Raw genomic sequence first — 18,739 nt, forward strand, 5'->3', positions numbered from 1 at the left:
TATGACCCATGAACCCACGCTTACATTCAGACACAATGCCCACTCACGGGCACGTATTCATTATCCGTGCTATTTGCTTCCTTGGACACAAGAGTGCATTGGGAAGAAGTAACGGATAAATAGACAAATGCTTGAGCATACACCAATGCGAAAACAGTAGTTTCCCCATTTGTATTTGATTTGCCTACTGTCAGATTAACAACCTTCATTTTCCATCAAACCAAGCATGGAGAGGACATTTTTCTTAGCAAAGGTCAAATCCTAAATTCCTTGAACACCCTAACCTGTTACCAGTGAGTAAGCATTAACTGGTCTTAGGTCTGTGCAAATATTAGTTGCTCTCTAAGAGACTAGAAAGAGGCTGAATGAGAAGCAAAAACTGATGTCCCTGCTTTCTGAATCAGAAATAAATCCAATACCTTTACAGATAGGTAAAGAAAACTTCTCCCGAAAATCAGCACCATCTGAGACACAAATGTTAGAACAAAATGCTGTCTACTGGGAATTACTAATGAGATACAAACCTGGGAGAGAGACGCTGCCCCAATTCCAAAGGACAGCAGACATCCATGTTTCTAAGCACGTTCCCTTCAGCCCCGAACCAAAGAACACAGTATAGCAACAGGGTGATGCTACATCATCTGTGAAGTTGCTCAAACAAGAGGAGCAGACTGGAAGTAGCAGCCAAAATCCTGCTCAACACAAAAAAAAAGAAAGATCTCACTGAGCAAACGGACAGAATGTTCCAGGCAATAAATTTATAAAGACTATCAAGAAATCAGCCTGGAAAGGGCAAAAGATTCCCAAAGGGGCATCCCAAAGTCAGATGCCAGTAAAGCAGATCATTCTCATTGTGACACAGCGAGAATCAAAGTGTTGAGGGGACTTAAGGGTTTTTTCAGCCTGACAGAACAGAAATATATTACTCAAAAAATGCAGCATGATACAAATCCAAATAGTCAACATTTGTAGGTCAAAATTTAAATGCAAATTTTGAAAATAATCCATAATCTTTATAACATTGTCAAAATAAAAACAAACCACAACCAGGCCAGAAAGTGATTTAAGCCAGTATATGCATGCTTTTATATCCATATCTTACAAAATAAAAGTTATCATGTTATCAAAATATGCCAAGGTACTTTTTAAGATTTTTTTTTTTTTTTAAACCATTAGCTTTATGGTGATATCCAGACTTTTGGCAACTTTGGTTGAAAGAAACAGTTCTGTTGGTGACAAGTCATTAGTTCATGACTCTCAAATAAAATGCAGCACTTGGCATCACATTTTTTACAAGGAAAAACTCATATGGGCTACTTATTTACAACTCTGTTTATGGTTTAGTGAATGTCTTTATACTTGTATTTGAGTTTGTGTGGGCAAAAGCGTGAAATCCACACTTACCCTTATTTGTAATAAAACGTATTTATTTAGGTGTCATTCAAATGAAACTGCAGGTCCTTGTAAAGGGTAAAGACAAGACAACTTAACAAATGGCAACACAAAAGAAAAAAAAAACATTTGGACAACATAAATTTAATGGCAACATAATGAATTCTCTAAGGTCCTTTTCTTTCATCCTTCCACAAACTAATGTTTTTGTTCTACCGGCAATATTTAAACAGGCTAATACTTACTTCCAGACTGTAATGATCAGTCGCGAAAGAAAAGTCCCCTGAGCTGGGGATCCCCACAGCATAAGGGAATATACAAGGTGTAAGAAGAGCGGCAGCTTCCAAACGCATCTTAGGATTCAGTCCAAATTTGTCACCTGCTTTCTCCCATCAAATCTTCATTTTTTTTTATTGAGAGCCTAGTAATTCACAATAACCCTTTCAACTGATACAGCCCCCTTTCTGCCTTGAGTCTTCCTACTTCTTATGCAGCTTCAAAGGTTCTAAACTGCACCTCACACAGAATTTTGCCCCTTCACACTGAGTTTACTGGGGTACTCCTTGATAGTAAAGGTTTTCTTTTTTCCATTTATGCCTAAATGCTCTCTACCAAAACTCTCAGATTTTTTCTTCCTCTTTCCCTGCAACAATCATTCTCTTTATCTCTGACTTCATATTTCTGAAAGAGCACATGACAATACTTCGTAAGGAAATCACAGGAAAAACTCAAAGCATCTATGCCTACTTAGTGTTCCAGCACATTTGCTAGGAGCTAGACACAGAGAGATGTTTGCCTAAAACCTTTGAAGAAAAGAAATAGGATCTCTGGTTGTAACAAAAACATATAACCTAAATTAGATGGTTTTTTCTTATCAAATATGCCAAATATAATAATATGTAAATTTTATTTTCATTTAACCCTTAAGTTTAAAAGAGACGCTTCATGCGATATAAAAGGTTCTGTACTAGTGGAGTATCTTAATCTGTTTCACTTTGATAAAAAACAGTTTAACAGCATCCTCAAGCTTGCTTAGATTGAAGAAGAAATTAAATGAAATCTCTGATCCTTACCAGCACTTTGCTGGTTTCTAGGCCAGTCTACCTGGATATTACGTAGATAAACTGAATTTCTGGAAGTTTTCTATGGATAAGCTGTAAGCTCTTAAAACAATGCTGTTCACGTGATAGGTAAAGTTACGAAAAACGTAAAACCCAGGTAGTGCTCCTGGAGGAAAAATTACCAAAATACTTACTTTTTGTGCTTTCTCAGGTAGTCCTCTCCTGTAAAAATTTTCACTTGATTATCTTTGAAATGGAGCTGAGCTACCTGCAATTTGTACTGTATTGAATACAGTGCTAATATCATCTTTCTTCTGAGTCTATCCCAGTGTTTTGCAGGTCAGTAACAAATCCATCACTGCTTCAAATTCTGGAAAATCGGGGCAATAGAAAGACATAGCAATTTTTAAGTGATGATATATGTCAATCCTACTTTATTCAATTTTACATGTGAGTAAACTGAGGCACACACCAATCACTGAATCTTAGCAAGCAGACCAAAACTGGATTCGGAGAGTATGACTTCTACTACTCTTCAACACGAAATCCATTTAATATTACCTTGACATACATATTCCTTTGCAGCACAAGCTTTGACAGTTTTCAGATGCACTTATGTATGAAAATGGCATATGGAGTCAGCCTGCACTGGCAGAGAAACAAATTTAAATTCCAGCCCAGTATTATCAAAATATGTGAGAATATTTTTACCGCATCTAGTCTAGCTCATGATCCTGTTACCTTTCATCTTCCATATCTAGAATCCTTTTACTCTAAACCCCAAACTTCTCCCTCCTTAAGGCACAATTCCATTTACATAGATAAAAGCTAATGTGATCAACCAAAACCAGTCTAAATCCATGGATGGCAGACTTGTTACAAGTTAACACCGGATAACCCAAAATCTCTATCTAGGCCTATACAATCAGCCTCACAGATTGACACTAGCACCGAAAAAGTGAATGCACACACCTCACTGCTCTTCCTATACTTATTTAATACAAATTGATGTCACAACCTGTATCTCAAACATCTCCTCTCATGAATTATTCCCCTTTATTAATTCCACACATTTCATCCTAAGCAGTACAAGTCAGCAGAGGAAGCCTTATCGAAGCCTCCTTGAATGATAGCACTTCGCAGTCTCTCTGTCATCATTGAGCCAATGTATGACTTAAGCAATATATATGGAATTTATAATGGCTTTCTTTAACGGTCAGATGGAGAAACAGAAAATGGCACAGCCTACATGCTGTTACTGTCACATTACGATTAAAGCTTTATACTCCTGTGCTTTAGAATCCTGGGTATCTCCTGAAGCAAGTATAAAATTATTTCTCACCTCCACGGGCTTTTAATTATTTTTCAGAAAACTATTCCACCAATTCTTCAACATTCGTGCAAAAAGTTAGATGAAAAGGCATCCTGATTTACAGTCTTGTATTTTAAAGGGATACCGACAATTTCAAAACCGTATTTCTACCTGACAATACCCTTTCGCTGATCTCTTTACCAGTACTGACAAAGGCTACTGTGAATAACAGACTGCAGGAGAAACCCCCCCCACTTCACTGCTTTGGCTCTTTCGTGCTGTTTCTAACATTTGTGCCCAGTTGGCTTCAGTACTTCATGAAGCGAAGATTTTTTTTCTAATGGCAAAATATAGCAGAGACATAAAAAGCTACTGCTAGGCCTCAAGAAAGTTGTGTATTTTAACTTTTTTAGCTTAAGTTGGCTACACATTTCAAGCCAATTGTTTTGCCCTTTAAGGCAAATTTAGTTTCTTCTAGGCTCGGCTAGTATTTGCCAAATCCAAGATTCTGACATAGCTTCAGCTCAAGAACACTTCTTAAAAACCAGGCCCAAAAGCTGTTTAAATCACAACTTTAACCACCTAGATCTACACCCAAATATTTATGGTGAATCAAGACTGGCTTCTATTGCACTAATCACTACCCTAGCTCAGTCCCAAAATCAATTATTTGTTTAGAAAGAGGTGTCAGCTGTTACCATACTATCCATCAGCTGTGTCAAGCCCCCAGTAATGAGCACGGTATCACTCACTATTCTGTTACTAATACTGGTTTCTATGGCTCATTAAAATTACTTTTTTAGGTTCATGCCATGCCTTTCTGTATTTGCTCTGCCTATAATTCAGCTTTCTTACTATTACCATCCACTGAAAATCTGCTGGAAAGCCAGCTAATAATTATTTAGTTATAAGTGATTGGGAAGCGAGACTCAAGCCTCTAGTGTGACTAACTGGGTGGCCTCAAGTTGTTGCTAGTGTTATCGGGCTGCGATATACTGATGTACTATGGGCAATAGCTCTGGGTGGGCAGAAACATATAGCAGATGACCTCACAGATCTCTTCTGTCCCACTGTGTCATAACTCAGCAATACGCAGTTATTGTGCGGGACAGGAGCAGCACAGGCAGAGCAGCCCGGTACCTAACAAGTCTGCATGTCACATCTCATTTATGAGAAGGGCAACGTTTTCAAAAGGCTATCCTGCCTTTGAAGAGGTTGGGAAACAACAGTCACATCCTCTAAAAAATTCTGGGTTGAATCCAGTCCGGAAAGAGAACAACCCGACAGAAACAGAAGAAAAAATACTCTCATCCAGCACTTTTCTCCTGTAAACTCTAGAATTCTAAACAGAAATACAAACCAACAAAAATTTTCTATAGGCATAAGTGGTAATTCAAGGCTTTCTTTTAGCTATCACTAACTTCATTACAATTTGAAATCAGCATCAGTATTATAAACTTAAGACACTTATTAGGATACCTGTGTTCTATTTATTATCATTATCGTCCAAAAAAACTCCAAGAATAAGTAGGGTATGGTGTCACTATCTAGCCACAGAACAAACGAGTAATAGTCAAAATTTCGTACCTCCTCCCTGGAAAGATCTATTGTCCTGAAAACATTATAGAATTAAAAAAAAAAAAAGGCAAAAAGCACAAGTAACAGACTTTTGCGAGAAATTCTAGTGACGAAGAAACTGTTTTTTTTTCCTAAATGAAGCAACAGATTTTCAAGATTTTTGTTTTATTTGAAATAAATAACAGCTTCAGTAGCACCAATTTCGGGGCGGGGGACAGGTAGCAGTATCGCGAGGAACCTGGGGAAAAAAAAATACAGTTATTGACTCCCTGAGGTCACCCTAGTCTGGTAACACCGAGCTCTCCCTATTTTAATCAGCCAGACTTCCTCATTAGCTGCCTAATGGCACCCTAATGCCGAGGTGCGGCGGCTCCCCGCGGCCTCCGCCGCAGCGGCGGGAGGGCGCCCGGGCAGCGGGCGCGGCGCCGCCCAGCCCTTTGTTTCACCGACTTTCGCCAGGGAGAGAAGGGGGGTTTGCACGGCTCCAACTCCGACCTGAAGCCCGACTTGTTTTCCAGCGCCCTCGCCGATTCCAAGACGCGGCAGGAGGCGGTCTGCCCGCAGAGCAAGCGCTGCTTTCGGTACGTTTCACTCGCCTGGCACCGCACCTGGCCCCCCGCGACAACGGGAACAGCCCCCGAAATCTCTGTCCCCCGGCCCTTTTCCCCCGGCGTCGGCACCAGCCGAGGACGGCGGCGCTTCTCCCCTCATCTCCCGGCCGGGCCGCCGCACCCCGGCCACCGCCTTCCCAGCCCCATCCCTGCCCGGGAGCGACGACGCTGCAGATGAGCCCCCCTCGCCGGGCTGTGCCTAACCCACCCCACGACTGCCACGAACCGTCCCCCTGGGGTACGGGGGGGGAGGGCCGCTGCCCCGGGCCTGGGGCTGCCCCAGCCCGCCCGTCTCCACAGGGAGTAGGCAGCGCACGCGCACCGCGAGCCCGCCACGGCGCGCACGAAACCGCCGCGCACGAGCCCACGCTTGGCCACGTGACCTCCACACCCCCCCCCCCCCTCCCTCCGTAGCGACTGGTGTCGCCGTTCCCCACCTCCAACCGGAAGTGCCGCTCCGGGCCGCTCGGCGGTGCCGCTGCTCTATGGTGAGCCGGCGGTCGGGCGGGGTGAGGGGCGGTTAACGGCCGCCACAGGCAGCGCCGCCGTCGCTGGGGGAACGCGGAAGTCGGGCGGCGGCGTCCCGGCGCAACGGCGGAAGAAAGTCCACGGCAAGGTACCGGGGTAGCCTCCTGCCGCCCGAGGGGTCGCGGGTGCGCGGCCGGCAGCCGGAGGGGCGGTGCGAGGCGATGGGCCGCGCCGAGCGGCCGGGAGCGGGGGGGGGGTGCCAGGCGGCAACGTGCCAGGCCCCGCGGAGCGGCCGGGCCGCGCCTGGGAGGAGCCGTCCGCGGCCTGGGGCCGCGCCCGGGCTGCAGAGAGCCCTTCCCGGCGGCGCCCAGCCGCCGTCGGTCGCCGTCGGGCCCGCTGCTCCCCTCCCGCCCTGCTCTCCGCCCAGCCGGACTGGCACGCTGGCCTCTCAGGGGGTCAGCGCCCTCCGGAAAAGCAAGCGAGCAGCCGGGCTTTCCTCTGGACTAACGCACGGTTCTCAACACGCAGCCCAGGCTAGGGGCTGTCACCGTTTGGATGAGGGTCTGCCGTGCAGCGCTGTGCAGCTGCTGGACATCCAGCATAACGTATTCAGGCATGGGCTCACATCTGCAATTTCAGGAGCGTGCTTTTCCTTCGACTTCTTATAACCCAGTGCTGCCAGTCTAAACTGTTTCCTCCATCCTTTGTTTCTACCTGCAGCAAGAAGCTAGAAAACCCTTGCTGAATCTCTGCTAGTGTGGCAGGCTTATTGTGCACAAGTGCTTTGCTGTGCTGATCCTCATCGCTGTCTTCTGCTTTAGGTTATTGTGTTTGGTGCAGTAAACACTAATTCATGATTTCACAGGTGTGAATACAAGCCTTCATTTCAGTACTTGGTTTTTGAAGCTCTCTCCTGTTTCTACCAAAGAGAAATCAAAGGCAAAAAGCTGCGTGCTCCTCCCGAGGGGAGGAGGGAAGAAATGCCTCTGAACCTTCTACCAAGAATTCTTACAAATCAAGTGGATGAGATATGTAACTTATGTCACCAGCACATTATCGTTTGAACAAACTGTGGTAATACACTTGATGTGCTTTCCCGCTGTTTAATATAGTGGTATTTCAGGTAGTGTAGTCATCTGTCGAAACAGATGCCTGCCACAGATAGCAGTGTAATAATTATTTTCTGTTTTATAGAAAATAAGTTATTTTTTAATTAGAGCATCTTCCAAGAGTTCTGACTTCTAATGCATCTGCAAATTTTGAAAATTCAGATCATCAGTCTTATATTGACCTAGTGTGCTTCCTTATCTACACACCCCCCCACCTGTCTCAGCAGGAATCAGTCAAAAGTACACATTTTAGCATTTGAAGCAAGCTTGGTGCATAGCCTACAACAGACTTATTTGAATTGAGTTATTTGGTATTAGCTAAATTGCTGTTAAAATGTTAACTCAGCTGCAGTGAGCTTTGATCATACAGTTCCTGTTACCTTAGTCTGAAAGACAAACTTTGTGCACCTAATGAAAAAAAGATTAGTTCTGAGTATAGCTGGTTTACTAAGATGGTAAAGTTCGACAGGTGGTCTTTAAAAGAGAAAAAAATCAAAGTCAGTACCACAGTAAAAGTACATAAATAGGCAGAGGCACTGGAACTTTTATGTGTAGTAAAACTTAACAGAGCAGTCAGTGCTCAGCAGGCGCTGAGAGTAAGAATTTTAAAAACTTCATTGATATCTACACTTTACTCCTTATTTGTATTATTCAGTGCAGATCGGAAGAGCTGTGCAGAGTCAAAACTTCAAGAGAGGTCTTAGTTAACTTAGAATACAGAAATTTCAGTGAAGAAGAGTTCAGATAGCCTAGCAATTTAGGACTGAACTAGTTCTAGTCCTTAAAATACAGGATTTAGGTTTTGACCTAAGTCTTTCTATTTTTAGATAACTTGCAAAAAACAGAACCAAGTTTACTTTATTTTCAGAATGAAATACATACCCTTTTTTCAAACTCAGGTGTTTATAACATTGTGCCTCTACATTCGGGACTCTTTATGCCTCTATTATTCTTGCTTTAATTTAAATGTGAAAGCTGGGGCCTTTAACAACAGGCTGAGAAAACTTGTTTAAAAATAATTGTTCAGTTATACTCAGTTCTGTCTTGAATCAGATATAAAATTATACTTTAAAGCAAGTTTACTGGCCTGAGTATAGCCCAGCGTATCATTTATATTTGGATGAGTTAAATCACTAGACAATATGTCTATGTTGTCCTATGCAAGACCTTTAAATTACTGTGCATACAGTTTAATATATGGAAATGTGTTGTGTAATTGCTTCAGATATACTCATCTGTTTCAGGAAAACTAAAGTATTACAAGCAAGAGGATTTCTGCTGCAAAAATGCTCCAGGCAATGGCTTTTCAGAGTAATTTTTAAAAGCCTATTAACTTCTCATTGTTCTCTGTTAAACTTCTGCACTGCTGTGTTCATATTTCTGTATATTGGATAAACTTACACATTTCATGTCATTAGTTTGTGTGTGATGCTCTTTGCTTTTATTTCATTGAAAGCAGCATCCCAGACGTTTTTGCATTATACAATAGGCTGATACTTTTATTGATTAAAAAGCCATATTACCCTGTTCAGCGGTTAGCACAAATAACTGTGTTGCGGTTTAACCCCAGCCAGCAGCTAAGCACCACGCAGCCACTCGCTCACCTCCCCCCCAGGTGGGATGGGAGGGAGGATAGGAGGGGTAAAAGTGAGAAAGAAACTTGTGGGTTGAGATAAAAAACAGTTTGATAATTAAAAAGAACTTTAAAAAAAAATAAGGAAAAAAAAAAGGAAAATAAAACCCAAGAAAAATAAAACCCAAGAAAAACAAGCCATGCAAGTGAAAACAATTGCTCACCACCAACCAACCAATGCCCAGCCAGTCCCTGAGCAGCAGCCTCCCCACCAACTTCCCCCCCAGTTTTATTGGTGGGCATGACGTCATATGGTATGGAATATCCCTTTGATCAGTTGGGGTCAGTTGTCCTGGCTGTGTCCCCTCCCAACTTCTTGTGCACCCCAAGCCTGCTCACCGACAGGGCAGTCTGAGGAGCAGAAAAGGACTTGACGCTGTGTAAGCACTGTTCAGCAGTAACTAAAGCATCAGTATGTTATCAACAGTATTTTCAGTACAAATCTGAAGCTACTATGAAGAAATTTAACTCTATCCCAGCCAAAACCAGTACACCATGCTTTTTAATTTGTCTGATTTTGTCCTTGCAGAGTAGTGCATAGGTGAACATTAAGATCCCAGTTAGGTTTTATTCATTGAATTAAGGTTCTCAGAGGTTTTGAAAGGAAATTAATTCCTTTCTTTTGGTAGAAATTTGTGCTTTATGTGTGGTAGAAAATAGTGCAAGATGGGCTCAGGCTCTGATGTTTTAGGGCCAGCATTGGATTTGCAACAAACTTTGGCATGGGTATGAGACCACGCCGCCGTAGCTAGCTTTGTATTTGGTAATTGTATTTGTGTTTAACTTTAAATAACTGCCCAATATTTACATCAAACAGACATGGCACTCAGTTGGAGAGACCTGCACAGAAAGGCCACATGACCACAACTGCACACATCTAGAACCACCGATCTTTGTGTATATCACAGGCTGTTTCTTGAAAAGGCTCAGGTTGATTGTGTGTGTTGACTTGCACCTGATATACATGGGAAGAACACACAGGAAAGCGCTATTAGATGTGAATTGCTAACTGACATCAGACAGCCTGTGCAGCCTACCTTCAGCAGCTTTTTTTCCTAGAAACTACTCGGAAACAGGATGGGTGAATTGTTTAGCCATCAGCAGTCTCTTCCTGTGGGCCATCTTCGCAACAGGGCTTGGTTAACAGGGATTGTGCCAAGAGAGTGGGCCCCCAGGAAACTGATGACCAGAGCAGGCTGCTGTCTGAACAATTCATCCATCTCATACCTTGCTCCCAGATTGCTTTTGGGAAAGTAATGTTACTAAACATTTTTAGTTGATACGTATTGTAGCTGGGAAAAAATGCCTCTGAAAGGAATATAAGATGCATGGTTTAATTCCAGAATTAAATTCAGGGTATTTTTAGTCTCATCTAGACTAGAAGGGTATAATTTCTTTCCATGTTTTTTAAATTACTTAAACCTAGTCTGTCAAGCTTACAGCTAAAGGTTTGCAGCACAAATCTGATTGATTTTAATGCTTTCTCTAGGGTGATCTTCACAGAAACTACTAAAGACTTCAAAGAACTCATTTTAGGCAAAGTAAGTGAAATAAGTTGTTCCGATAAAGTAAAATGGATCCTTGTTCAGTTGGAGTTCAGCTTCAAGCTACCAATGAATGCCATAAGACCTATTATACCCGTCACACTGGCTTCAAGACTAAGCAAGATGTATCTTCGTCTGACCTACTGTTACTTCAGCTTCGGACTGGAATAACCCTTTCAGAGAACAATACAATCTGCTTCCACCATGCAAAAATTTACATTGAAAGATTTGAAGACTTACAAAAATCATGTTGTGATCCCTTTAATATACACAGAAAACTATCAAAGAAAAACTTACGTGCAATTGACTTAGATGATGCAACTTTTCTAAGTGCCAAGTTTGGAAGACAGTTTGTACCTGGTTGGAAGCTTTGTCCCAAATGTATGCAGATAATAAATGGAACCGTGGATGTTGAATCCGAAGATCGCCAAAGAAGAAAACTTGATTCGGACGTACGTATATGGATTAGTTTTCCCACCCCCCCTTAGTTCTGCAAGCTATTGGAATTGGGCTTCATATAAGTCCTACATAAAGAAATAAAGTTTTTTAATAGAAATATGAAAGGGTGTAGTCTTTTAGATGTGTGGAAGTTTACTGTATTTAAACCTTTATATGGAGGACCTTAAAAAAAATCCTCTTTCCTAATTAAATATTATGGCCTTTAAATTCAAATGACTGTGTGTACTAGGATGACTTACAACTCGTAAGTTATGTAAATACCAGTCTGCTGCTGGTATTTTAAGCTGTTACTCAAGCCTTACAAAAAACAAGCTCATGTGCTTAGAACTGCAAAGGTTGCTTCTAAGGATGTTGAGATAAACTTCTGGTTTAGTCTCTTCAGTTTAAAAAAAAAATCCACTTTCTCTAGCAGTTCATGACCAAGTGAACGTGCATTGAGGTGAATTAAGTGTAGTCGTGTTGTGGTGTCTGAGCTGTGAAGGCCATGGCGTTTGTTCAGGGGCAGTAATGAACAGGTGTGGGAGGATAATGCTTTAAGTGCTGAGTTTGGAATACAGCTGATACAGTGTTGGACGCATTATTCAAGGTGTATGCAGGTAATCAGTAGAAGTGTGGGCAACCAAGTCAGTAAGAGCTTATCCATATATGCCCTGTAGCAAAGCAGAATGGCCTTCTAGGAGCTGTTGTCCCTTTCAGCCCAACTGTATTTTTCAGTTACATGTCAGTATGATTAGGAAACTGATACGGGGTGAAATTTGAAAGCATTGATTAAAACTGCTACTATAAAGCTTGTACTGTTGGGTTTTGAGACTGGTACAATTCTCCAGTATAAAAATTTTAAGACTTAAGTTGTTTTTCCTGGGAGATCCAGTGCTTAGGGTTCAGCTCAACAATTTACCTAAGTTATTACAATATCCTGGCTTGACTGGACATTTTCCTATGAATTTAGGTTTGTATTTGTAGTTAAATGAGATTTTCTGTCTTTGTTCAGGGGCGTACAGCTAAGGCTTTAAAGTCTTTACAGTTTGCTAATCCAGGACGACAGACTGAATTCACTCCTGAGACCAGTAAAAGGGAAAAAAGGCGGCTGCAGGCAAAAAATGCATCATTTAATTCAGACAGGTGAGCTGTTTCCTGTATTTACATTATCTTCAACTTTCACTTCAAAATAAAATGTCTGTGGTGGTGTCCTTGTAACACTGTAACATTTTCTATATGGATGTTTGCATGTTTATGGATTGCTTTTTTGGTTTTGAGGATGTTAAAGCTCACTCTCATTACTGAGATAAAACAAAAGATAAAGTGTTAGCCTACAGTCCATATTTCAGGCAATTAGAATACAAACAGGTATTTGGTAAGGCATGGCAATACTACACAGTTCATAGATGAAGCTATTAATTGATGCATAAACTAAAATTCTGATAATAGGCTAAATTTGAATCCAGTAGGATCAAGCAGACTACACTTTAAAATATTGGAGTTGTCATCTTTCGATAAACTCAGTAATTACACTTTGTAAACAAAAGCGTGCAAGTTAGGACCTTACCTTCCTTTTAAAAAAGGAAGTTAGCGTCCCAATTGGACAATATTAGTTAACAAATTACAACCTTCTAATGTGACTGATTTTAAAAATCACGCTTTCTACAGAGGAATGGTATATGCAGCTGAATTTTGTCTGTCATTTTCCACCAAAAGTTTGGACCAATTCACTCTTGTCCTAATAGGAGAGTGATAGAAGTCCCAGCTTTAACTAGTCATACAATATTTGTTAAAACATGCAAGAAAGATCACATTAATACCTTTCCCCTGCTCTCCACCTAAGTTTAACTTTACAAGACAGAAACAGATGCTAGATGTGCTGTTCACAAGCCACACGTCCTTTTCCCCTCCATTTGTTTCTTCTACTCAGTTTGGGCGCAAGTTGCAACCAGGGAAATTTTGATGAGATGTTAGGAAAACTTCTTCTATGTATGTTTTAAAACACTGGATCAAAAGTGTTGTGGCATCTCTGACATTAGAGCTATTCAGAACTCAACTAGATGCAGCCCTAAGCAACCTAATTTGAGTTGACCTGGCTTCGAACAGAGGGGCAGACAAGGTGACTTCCAGAGGTCCCTTCCAAAGAGAGTTTTTCTGTGATTCTGCAGTTTAACAGAACTGTTACAGAGATGGGTAATGATAAAAGCATTAAAAATACTTTTAAATTAGGGTGTGCGCACCCTAAATGAGTCTACATGACCTCCTTTGAATTGCAGCTACACTTACAAAAGAAAAGTAAATTAAGGGAGCATTTCACATCATCTGAAAGGTAATCTGAAGTCTACATCATATAACTAAGAATATTCATAAGTGGTTGAATAAGCATGCTATTAAAGAAGTAAAAACTTCCCATTCTTGAAATTATTTCAAAAGCACTATAGTGGAGATACAATTGGGACTGAGAAATGTTATCAAATACAGTAACATATATACATCTTTTAAATTAACAGTGTTAAAATGAACACCTGAAGAAAGCAAATTTCTGTCCACAACTATTAGCAGCTTGGCATTAAAATAGGTGGATTTTTTAACATGGAAATAACTGTTGTTTTTCATTATACAGGCAAGTTATACCAGCCAAGAGTAAAGTCTACGATAGCCAGGGACTACTACTTTACAGTGGGATGGACCTCTGTGACTGCCTTGATGAAGATTGCCTGGGATGTTTCTATGCTTGCCCCAAGTGTGGCTCCAACAAGTGTGGAGCTGAATGTCGCTGTGACCGCAAGTGGCTATATGAGCAAATTGAGATAGAAGGAGGAGAAATAATTAGAAATAAGCATGTTGGTTAGCGTATATGCGCATTGTTTATCCTGAGTATATATTCCATGCTTTGATTAAACGCAGCACATTCATCATTTAGTGGTTTAATGAAAGCCATTGGAATTTATCATGATCCACATGATTGATGTGCTCACTTTCACATTCATTTTCAGTATGATTATGGAAATATTCTTAATCATACTACTGTCTTTTCATACTTCCTTCTACCTTGCACTCAGTCTTGTTAGTCATCCAAGTAAGTTCTCATTGAACAGTCTTTCACTGTATTTAAGTACAAGATCCTAAATTTTCATGTGACATATCCTGAGCCACTCACCATCGTTTCATATACTGCTTTGTAGAGTGTACAATCTCCAGGTGTCCCTCATTTTTCCTTCTCTAGTGCAGGATCTCATGGTTTTGAAGCTGGTTTATGTGAAACACTCCAAAAGTTCTCGGTGAATTTACATGCAGAATTAATAAAGCCCTCTCCAGTATTAATAGTGAATGCTATATCTTCTATAGATTATCCCAGCTACATCTGATAAATTGAATCCTGTTCACTTAAATGGATTCAAAGGCATTTAGGAGTTCAGATCCCATCCCAGTTACTGGGATTTGAGGTCAAGTTATCCTTTTGAATTCAAGTCTCACTGTTAAAGTGTTATTAAACTGTCATGGCATTGGAAAATATGTTATTTAATTGTGGTACTGTTTTGCTGGTTGCTGTATAGCACAATTGAAATAATTTTGCTGTGTTTGTTATCAGCCTGTAATTGGACTGGACTGGTACTTCAACAGCCCTCTCCCCTTTTTTTATTGTTGTTTGTTTTTAAAGTAAATGTTTACATGTAGCTGAAATGAATTTGAGTGTCTGTTCCCAAATTAAGAATAGCCAGACTGCTACAAAAAAAACAAACAATTGAATTGAAATTATGTTTGGTTGATGCAATATCTATCCTCAGAACATTAAAATTTACAATATAACAAGATTTATGGAAAAGAGATGTTTATAATTGAAATCTGAGTAACATTTAAGTGTTATTCCTTGGTATTTTTGTTGTGTTTTGGATAAATTTCCTACTTCTGTGATAGACTTAGAAGATCTGCATGTTTATTGGGTCACATTTATTCAAGAATACTCTTAACTATTGATTTCTGAAGATTTACTTGGTAAAGTTGTATGATCTTGCTATTTGTTTAGAGTATTTTCTGGTAAGTGTCATGACGGTTGCATCACTAAAAGCCAAAGTTACGCTTTGAGTTGTACTGACCTCTGCTGGTCCTAGTGAAGTATACTTGTACTACATTTTTATTAAATCTGCTACAAAATTCAACGGACTTTAGTTTTTTTGTCAGAGCATTGGCTGTTCTTCCAATGGATGTCTGTCTCGGTGGCCTTCCAGCCACATTTATCACAAGAACCATCATGTGAGTTTATTTAGGGAGAGCAGCATGCTCTTTACGCTCTTTTCCAGGCAGCAACACCACAAATGAGTAACAGCCATGGCTTCCCTTACATGCAAGTGGCATTTCATACGTTTTACTTTGTTGACTACAGAGCATGCTTATCCTGACACAGCAATTAATCTTGCGTGCTTGATCCATGTTTGGAACTGTTTCATCTCTTAAGCAACCTTTTGAATTAGATGAAAATGTAAATATATACCTCCATGAAAGCGAGAGGGAAAAACTGGTCCAACCTTGTAATTTTTATGTATTTATTATTTTTTAAATTAGATCCAGGTCAGCAGTACCCATTGTTAATAAACTTAACAGGCTTCCAACTGTTTGATGAATATAACTTCACTTAAGTCCACAGTCAGACTTTGGATTCAGTAACTGTTAAAGCATTTCACTGAAGTGAAACACGAGTCTACCAGTAGCTTAAATTGCCCAGAGCACCCCATTATTAGAACTGCATTTCTGCTACTCCATTAAGTCTCTGAAAAGTTAGTATATTCAGTCTCTCATTTTACAGATTCACTAGCAATGAGTTCTTTCCCAAATAAATCACTTGAGTTGTTTCCTAACAAAATGCATAGGATTGCTGTTTGACTAAAAACCTGCGCTAAGTACTGGGTACTGTTGGTTTTTACAGAAACTACAGGAGACTGGGTTTTGTCCAGTAAAACTGGGCTTTTTGGTGTTGGTTGTTCACATGTCCTGCTTACATATTTAGGGCATTTCTGTTTAGCTGCATTTCCTTAACATGCCTAGGTTGTAGCGTGTTAAGTTCAGTAGTATGTTTTTATACACTTCCATGTCCCCCTCATCTATTTTTCTGTTAAAAGAAAATGTTGCAAGTCAAACTTTACCATCTTGTTAGATTTAAAATGCTTACAGCTATGAATTTCTCCGATTTTTTCTGTATGTTTTTATAAATACCACATGAATTTATCCCATCAGCATAATACACAAGCTATTATCATCTAAAAGCAATTGCATATTGTTCCCAACAGCATATGTAGTTCCCCATCTTCCAGAATTACTCTACAGCTAAGCCTGTTAAACAGTGTGTTCTTTTAATATAGTCAAAGGGAACAACTACTTTCCATAAAAGCCAAAGTTCATAAACCAGGTATAACCACCACTTTAAACTCTGCATGCATTAAAGAGAAAAGCCAACTGCAGATATACCCCAGTTACTGTGTTAAAACTTGCCTTTTGATATTAATTGCAAAAACTAATGCCTAGACAAAGTTTACATATTCAAAAGACAGAAATCAATGACAATAAAAGAATCTGTTTATGAATAATAGATATCCCATGGATCAATTTGAGTTTATTGAACAGAAATTCCAGATTTGCAATCTCTTAAGTACAGTGTTAAGTACTGTTTTGGTTTCTCTCGCACAGAGAAAAAAATTCACATCAAGTTTAGAAGATGTTAAATTTGACCATGTTCTAAAGTCAGTGAGAGTTCTGTGGACCTTGTGAGAGTTACCACAGATCTTTGTGGTCATATCTGAGATAGGATGTGTCCTCTTTCCCCCCGCCCCCCCCACCGTTTAGTGGAGTTGAAAGTTTCAAACTGATGAAACATGCCCTGGAGTGTTTTCTGTTAAATACTGACTGTAAATACTCAAATAACAATATAGTACAGTCAGGTAATTAACTCGGAGAAGGTGTTATGTTGGCATTTTTGGCATCTATGCTACTAAAATGCCTTTTAGTTCTCTCCAACTTTAAGTTATACATGCTTTTAAATCCTACTAATAGTAGAGGAACAGGTTATTAAAAGGATTATATTTGTATTTAAAGATCTTTAATTACAAGTTGCATCTAATTTACCAACGTGGAAGCCGTAACCAGAACTATTCTTATGTTCGTTCACTGCAATTAGATGTCAAATTAAGAGTTCTCCTCCAAGCACATATTAAAAAATATTGTAGGGAGGTGTGGATGATTGCAATTAAACTGCCCAGTTCACTCTTAGCACGGGTTTTGTTCGAAACTCATTATCCTGCTCCGAAATAGGGGTTTTACATTTTAAACGTTTCTCATACCCAGCAGAGGGCATCAGCTTACTGCAAACCTGACCATGAACTTCTCCTGGTGCCCCTCTTAGAGATGCATCCCCAGTCATCTGAGCAGAGGGGGTTTCACTATTGGACAGATTCAGGAATCGAGCCCAGGACGAGAGATGCATTACTCACGTCTGCGAGGTTGAAATATAGCAGACTCAAGTACAAGATTGGCACTTAAAATTAAGAGAAATGGAATTTCTTTTTGGTCTTTTTATAAAAGTTTCTCATCCACCCCCTTCTCCCAAACACCTTGCCAATTGTTAGTTCTTTAAGGAGAGATCAACACAATTCTTCATAGATACATTTACAATTTACAGTGTTTGCTATGAAACCTTACTTTAAAGCTTCTATCTGAGGATTCCCTTAGAAATTCAGGATTAGGTAGCTGAGAAACCCACTCACAGCAGGGTCCTGCACTTGTTAGCAAAACAGGAGACTTCCCGACATCCACACTGGTGTTACTGCCAGTGTGCAATACTGAAGAAGTGTGCAGCTGAAGAACCGCACGTGTCCTGTTTCCCAGACAAACAGATAAAATACTCTGACAGTATTTTACCAGAGTAGCTGCAATAGTAACCCAAAGAAGCCTAGCATAAGCTGTGGTAGGCCAGGATGGGGAAAGACAAGAGGGGTAGCTGCGGGTGGGAAAAGTTTCCCTGGGTCTCCTACTATTACTAAGTGGTGAGAAAGTTGCCCTAATTCTCTTCTTCCCCCAGCTTCCTTTGGCAGCCCTTCACATGTACTCACCAGCAAATCAAATCTGTATAGCACACTAAATGACCTGCCCTTCTAGGCTCTGGTTAGGGCAATATTAACAACTAGAGTGCAATAAACTCAATTCTCCATCTTGCCCACAGGTGACAGCACTATCTACTATAACCTCCTGAGAGTAAACAGTGATTTAGTGTCCATGCAGAGCCCGAGACTGCAACCAGAAGTAAAAGCAATTCTCTTCTGTCAACTTCTGATTTTCTCCTTGTTTTAGTTCCATTTGTTCTTGCTTTTTAATTGATAGCTCTACCTACTTTAAATTGTTCATTTTAGCTACTGAATCAATACCATGAAGCAGACAACATTAATTTACATATTTAAAAAAAAAACCAAAATAGTCCCAGCAAGCACCAGCTAAGCGTCCCAAGTGAGCCACTTACTTACCAGAACCATCAGAACTTAAAAACTTCTCAAAGAGAAAGGACTGTTTCTATGGTTCTTAAGGCCTCATAAATCATCTAAGAAACTG

At 40.3% G+C, this 18,739-nt stretch overlaps 1 protein-coding gene and 1 long non-coding RNA gene across 6 annotated transcripts; one reads left to right on the forward strand and one right to left on the reverse strand.

Moving 5' to 3' along the window:
• Positions 1 to 5,491: 5,491 nt before the first annotated feature.
• On the reverse strand, positions 5,492 to 5,905 carry LOC143163129 (uncharacterized). The gene is made up of 2 exons (XR_012995840.1): positions 5,839 to 5,905; positions 5,492 to 5,581 (listed from the first exon to the last, which is right to left on the reverse strand). It is a non-coding gene; the product is annotated as an uncharacterized LOC143163129 (long non-coding RNA).
• On the forward strand, positions 5,856 to 15,306 carry ARL14EP (ARF like GTPase 14 effector protein). 5 transcript variants are annotated; one of them, XM_076343876.1, is made up of 5 exons: positions 5,879 to 5,924; positions 7,288 to 7,496; positions 10,654 to 11,160; positions 12,159 to 12,289; positions 13,770 to 15,306. In XM_076343876.1, the coding sequence occupies exons 3-5, from the start codon at positions 10,738 to 10,740 to the stop codon at positions 13,996 to 13,998; spliced, it is 783 nt and encodes a 260-aa protein (XP_076199991.1). In that variant the 5' UTR covers positions 5,879 to 5,924; positions 7,288 to 7,496; positions 10,654 to 10,737; the 3' UTR covers positions 13,999 to 15,306. The 5 variants fall into 5 exon arrangements, with proteins under 5 accessions (XP_076199993.1, XP_076199991.1, XP_076199990.1 ...); XM_076343875.1 differs by lacking the exon at positions 5,879 to 5,924 and adding an exon at positions 6,435 to 6,570; XM_076343877.1 differs by lacking the exon at positions 5,879 to 5,924 and adding an exon at positions 6,435 to 6,570 and having other exon boundaries at positions 7,288 to 7,493.
• Positions 15,307 to 18,739: the final 3,433 nt, after the last annotated feature.

Source organism: Aptenodytes patagonicus, chromosome 7 (assembly GCF_965638725.1).
Source record: "Aptenodytes patagonicus chromosome 7, bAptPat1.pri.cur, whole genome shotgun sequence".
Classification (NCBI taxonomy): domain Eukaryota; kingdom Metazoa; phylum Chordata; class Aves; order Sphenisciformes; family Spheniscidae; genus Aptenodytes; species Aptenodytes patagonicus.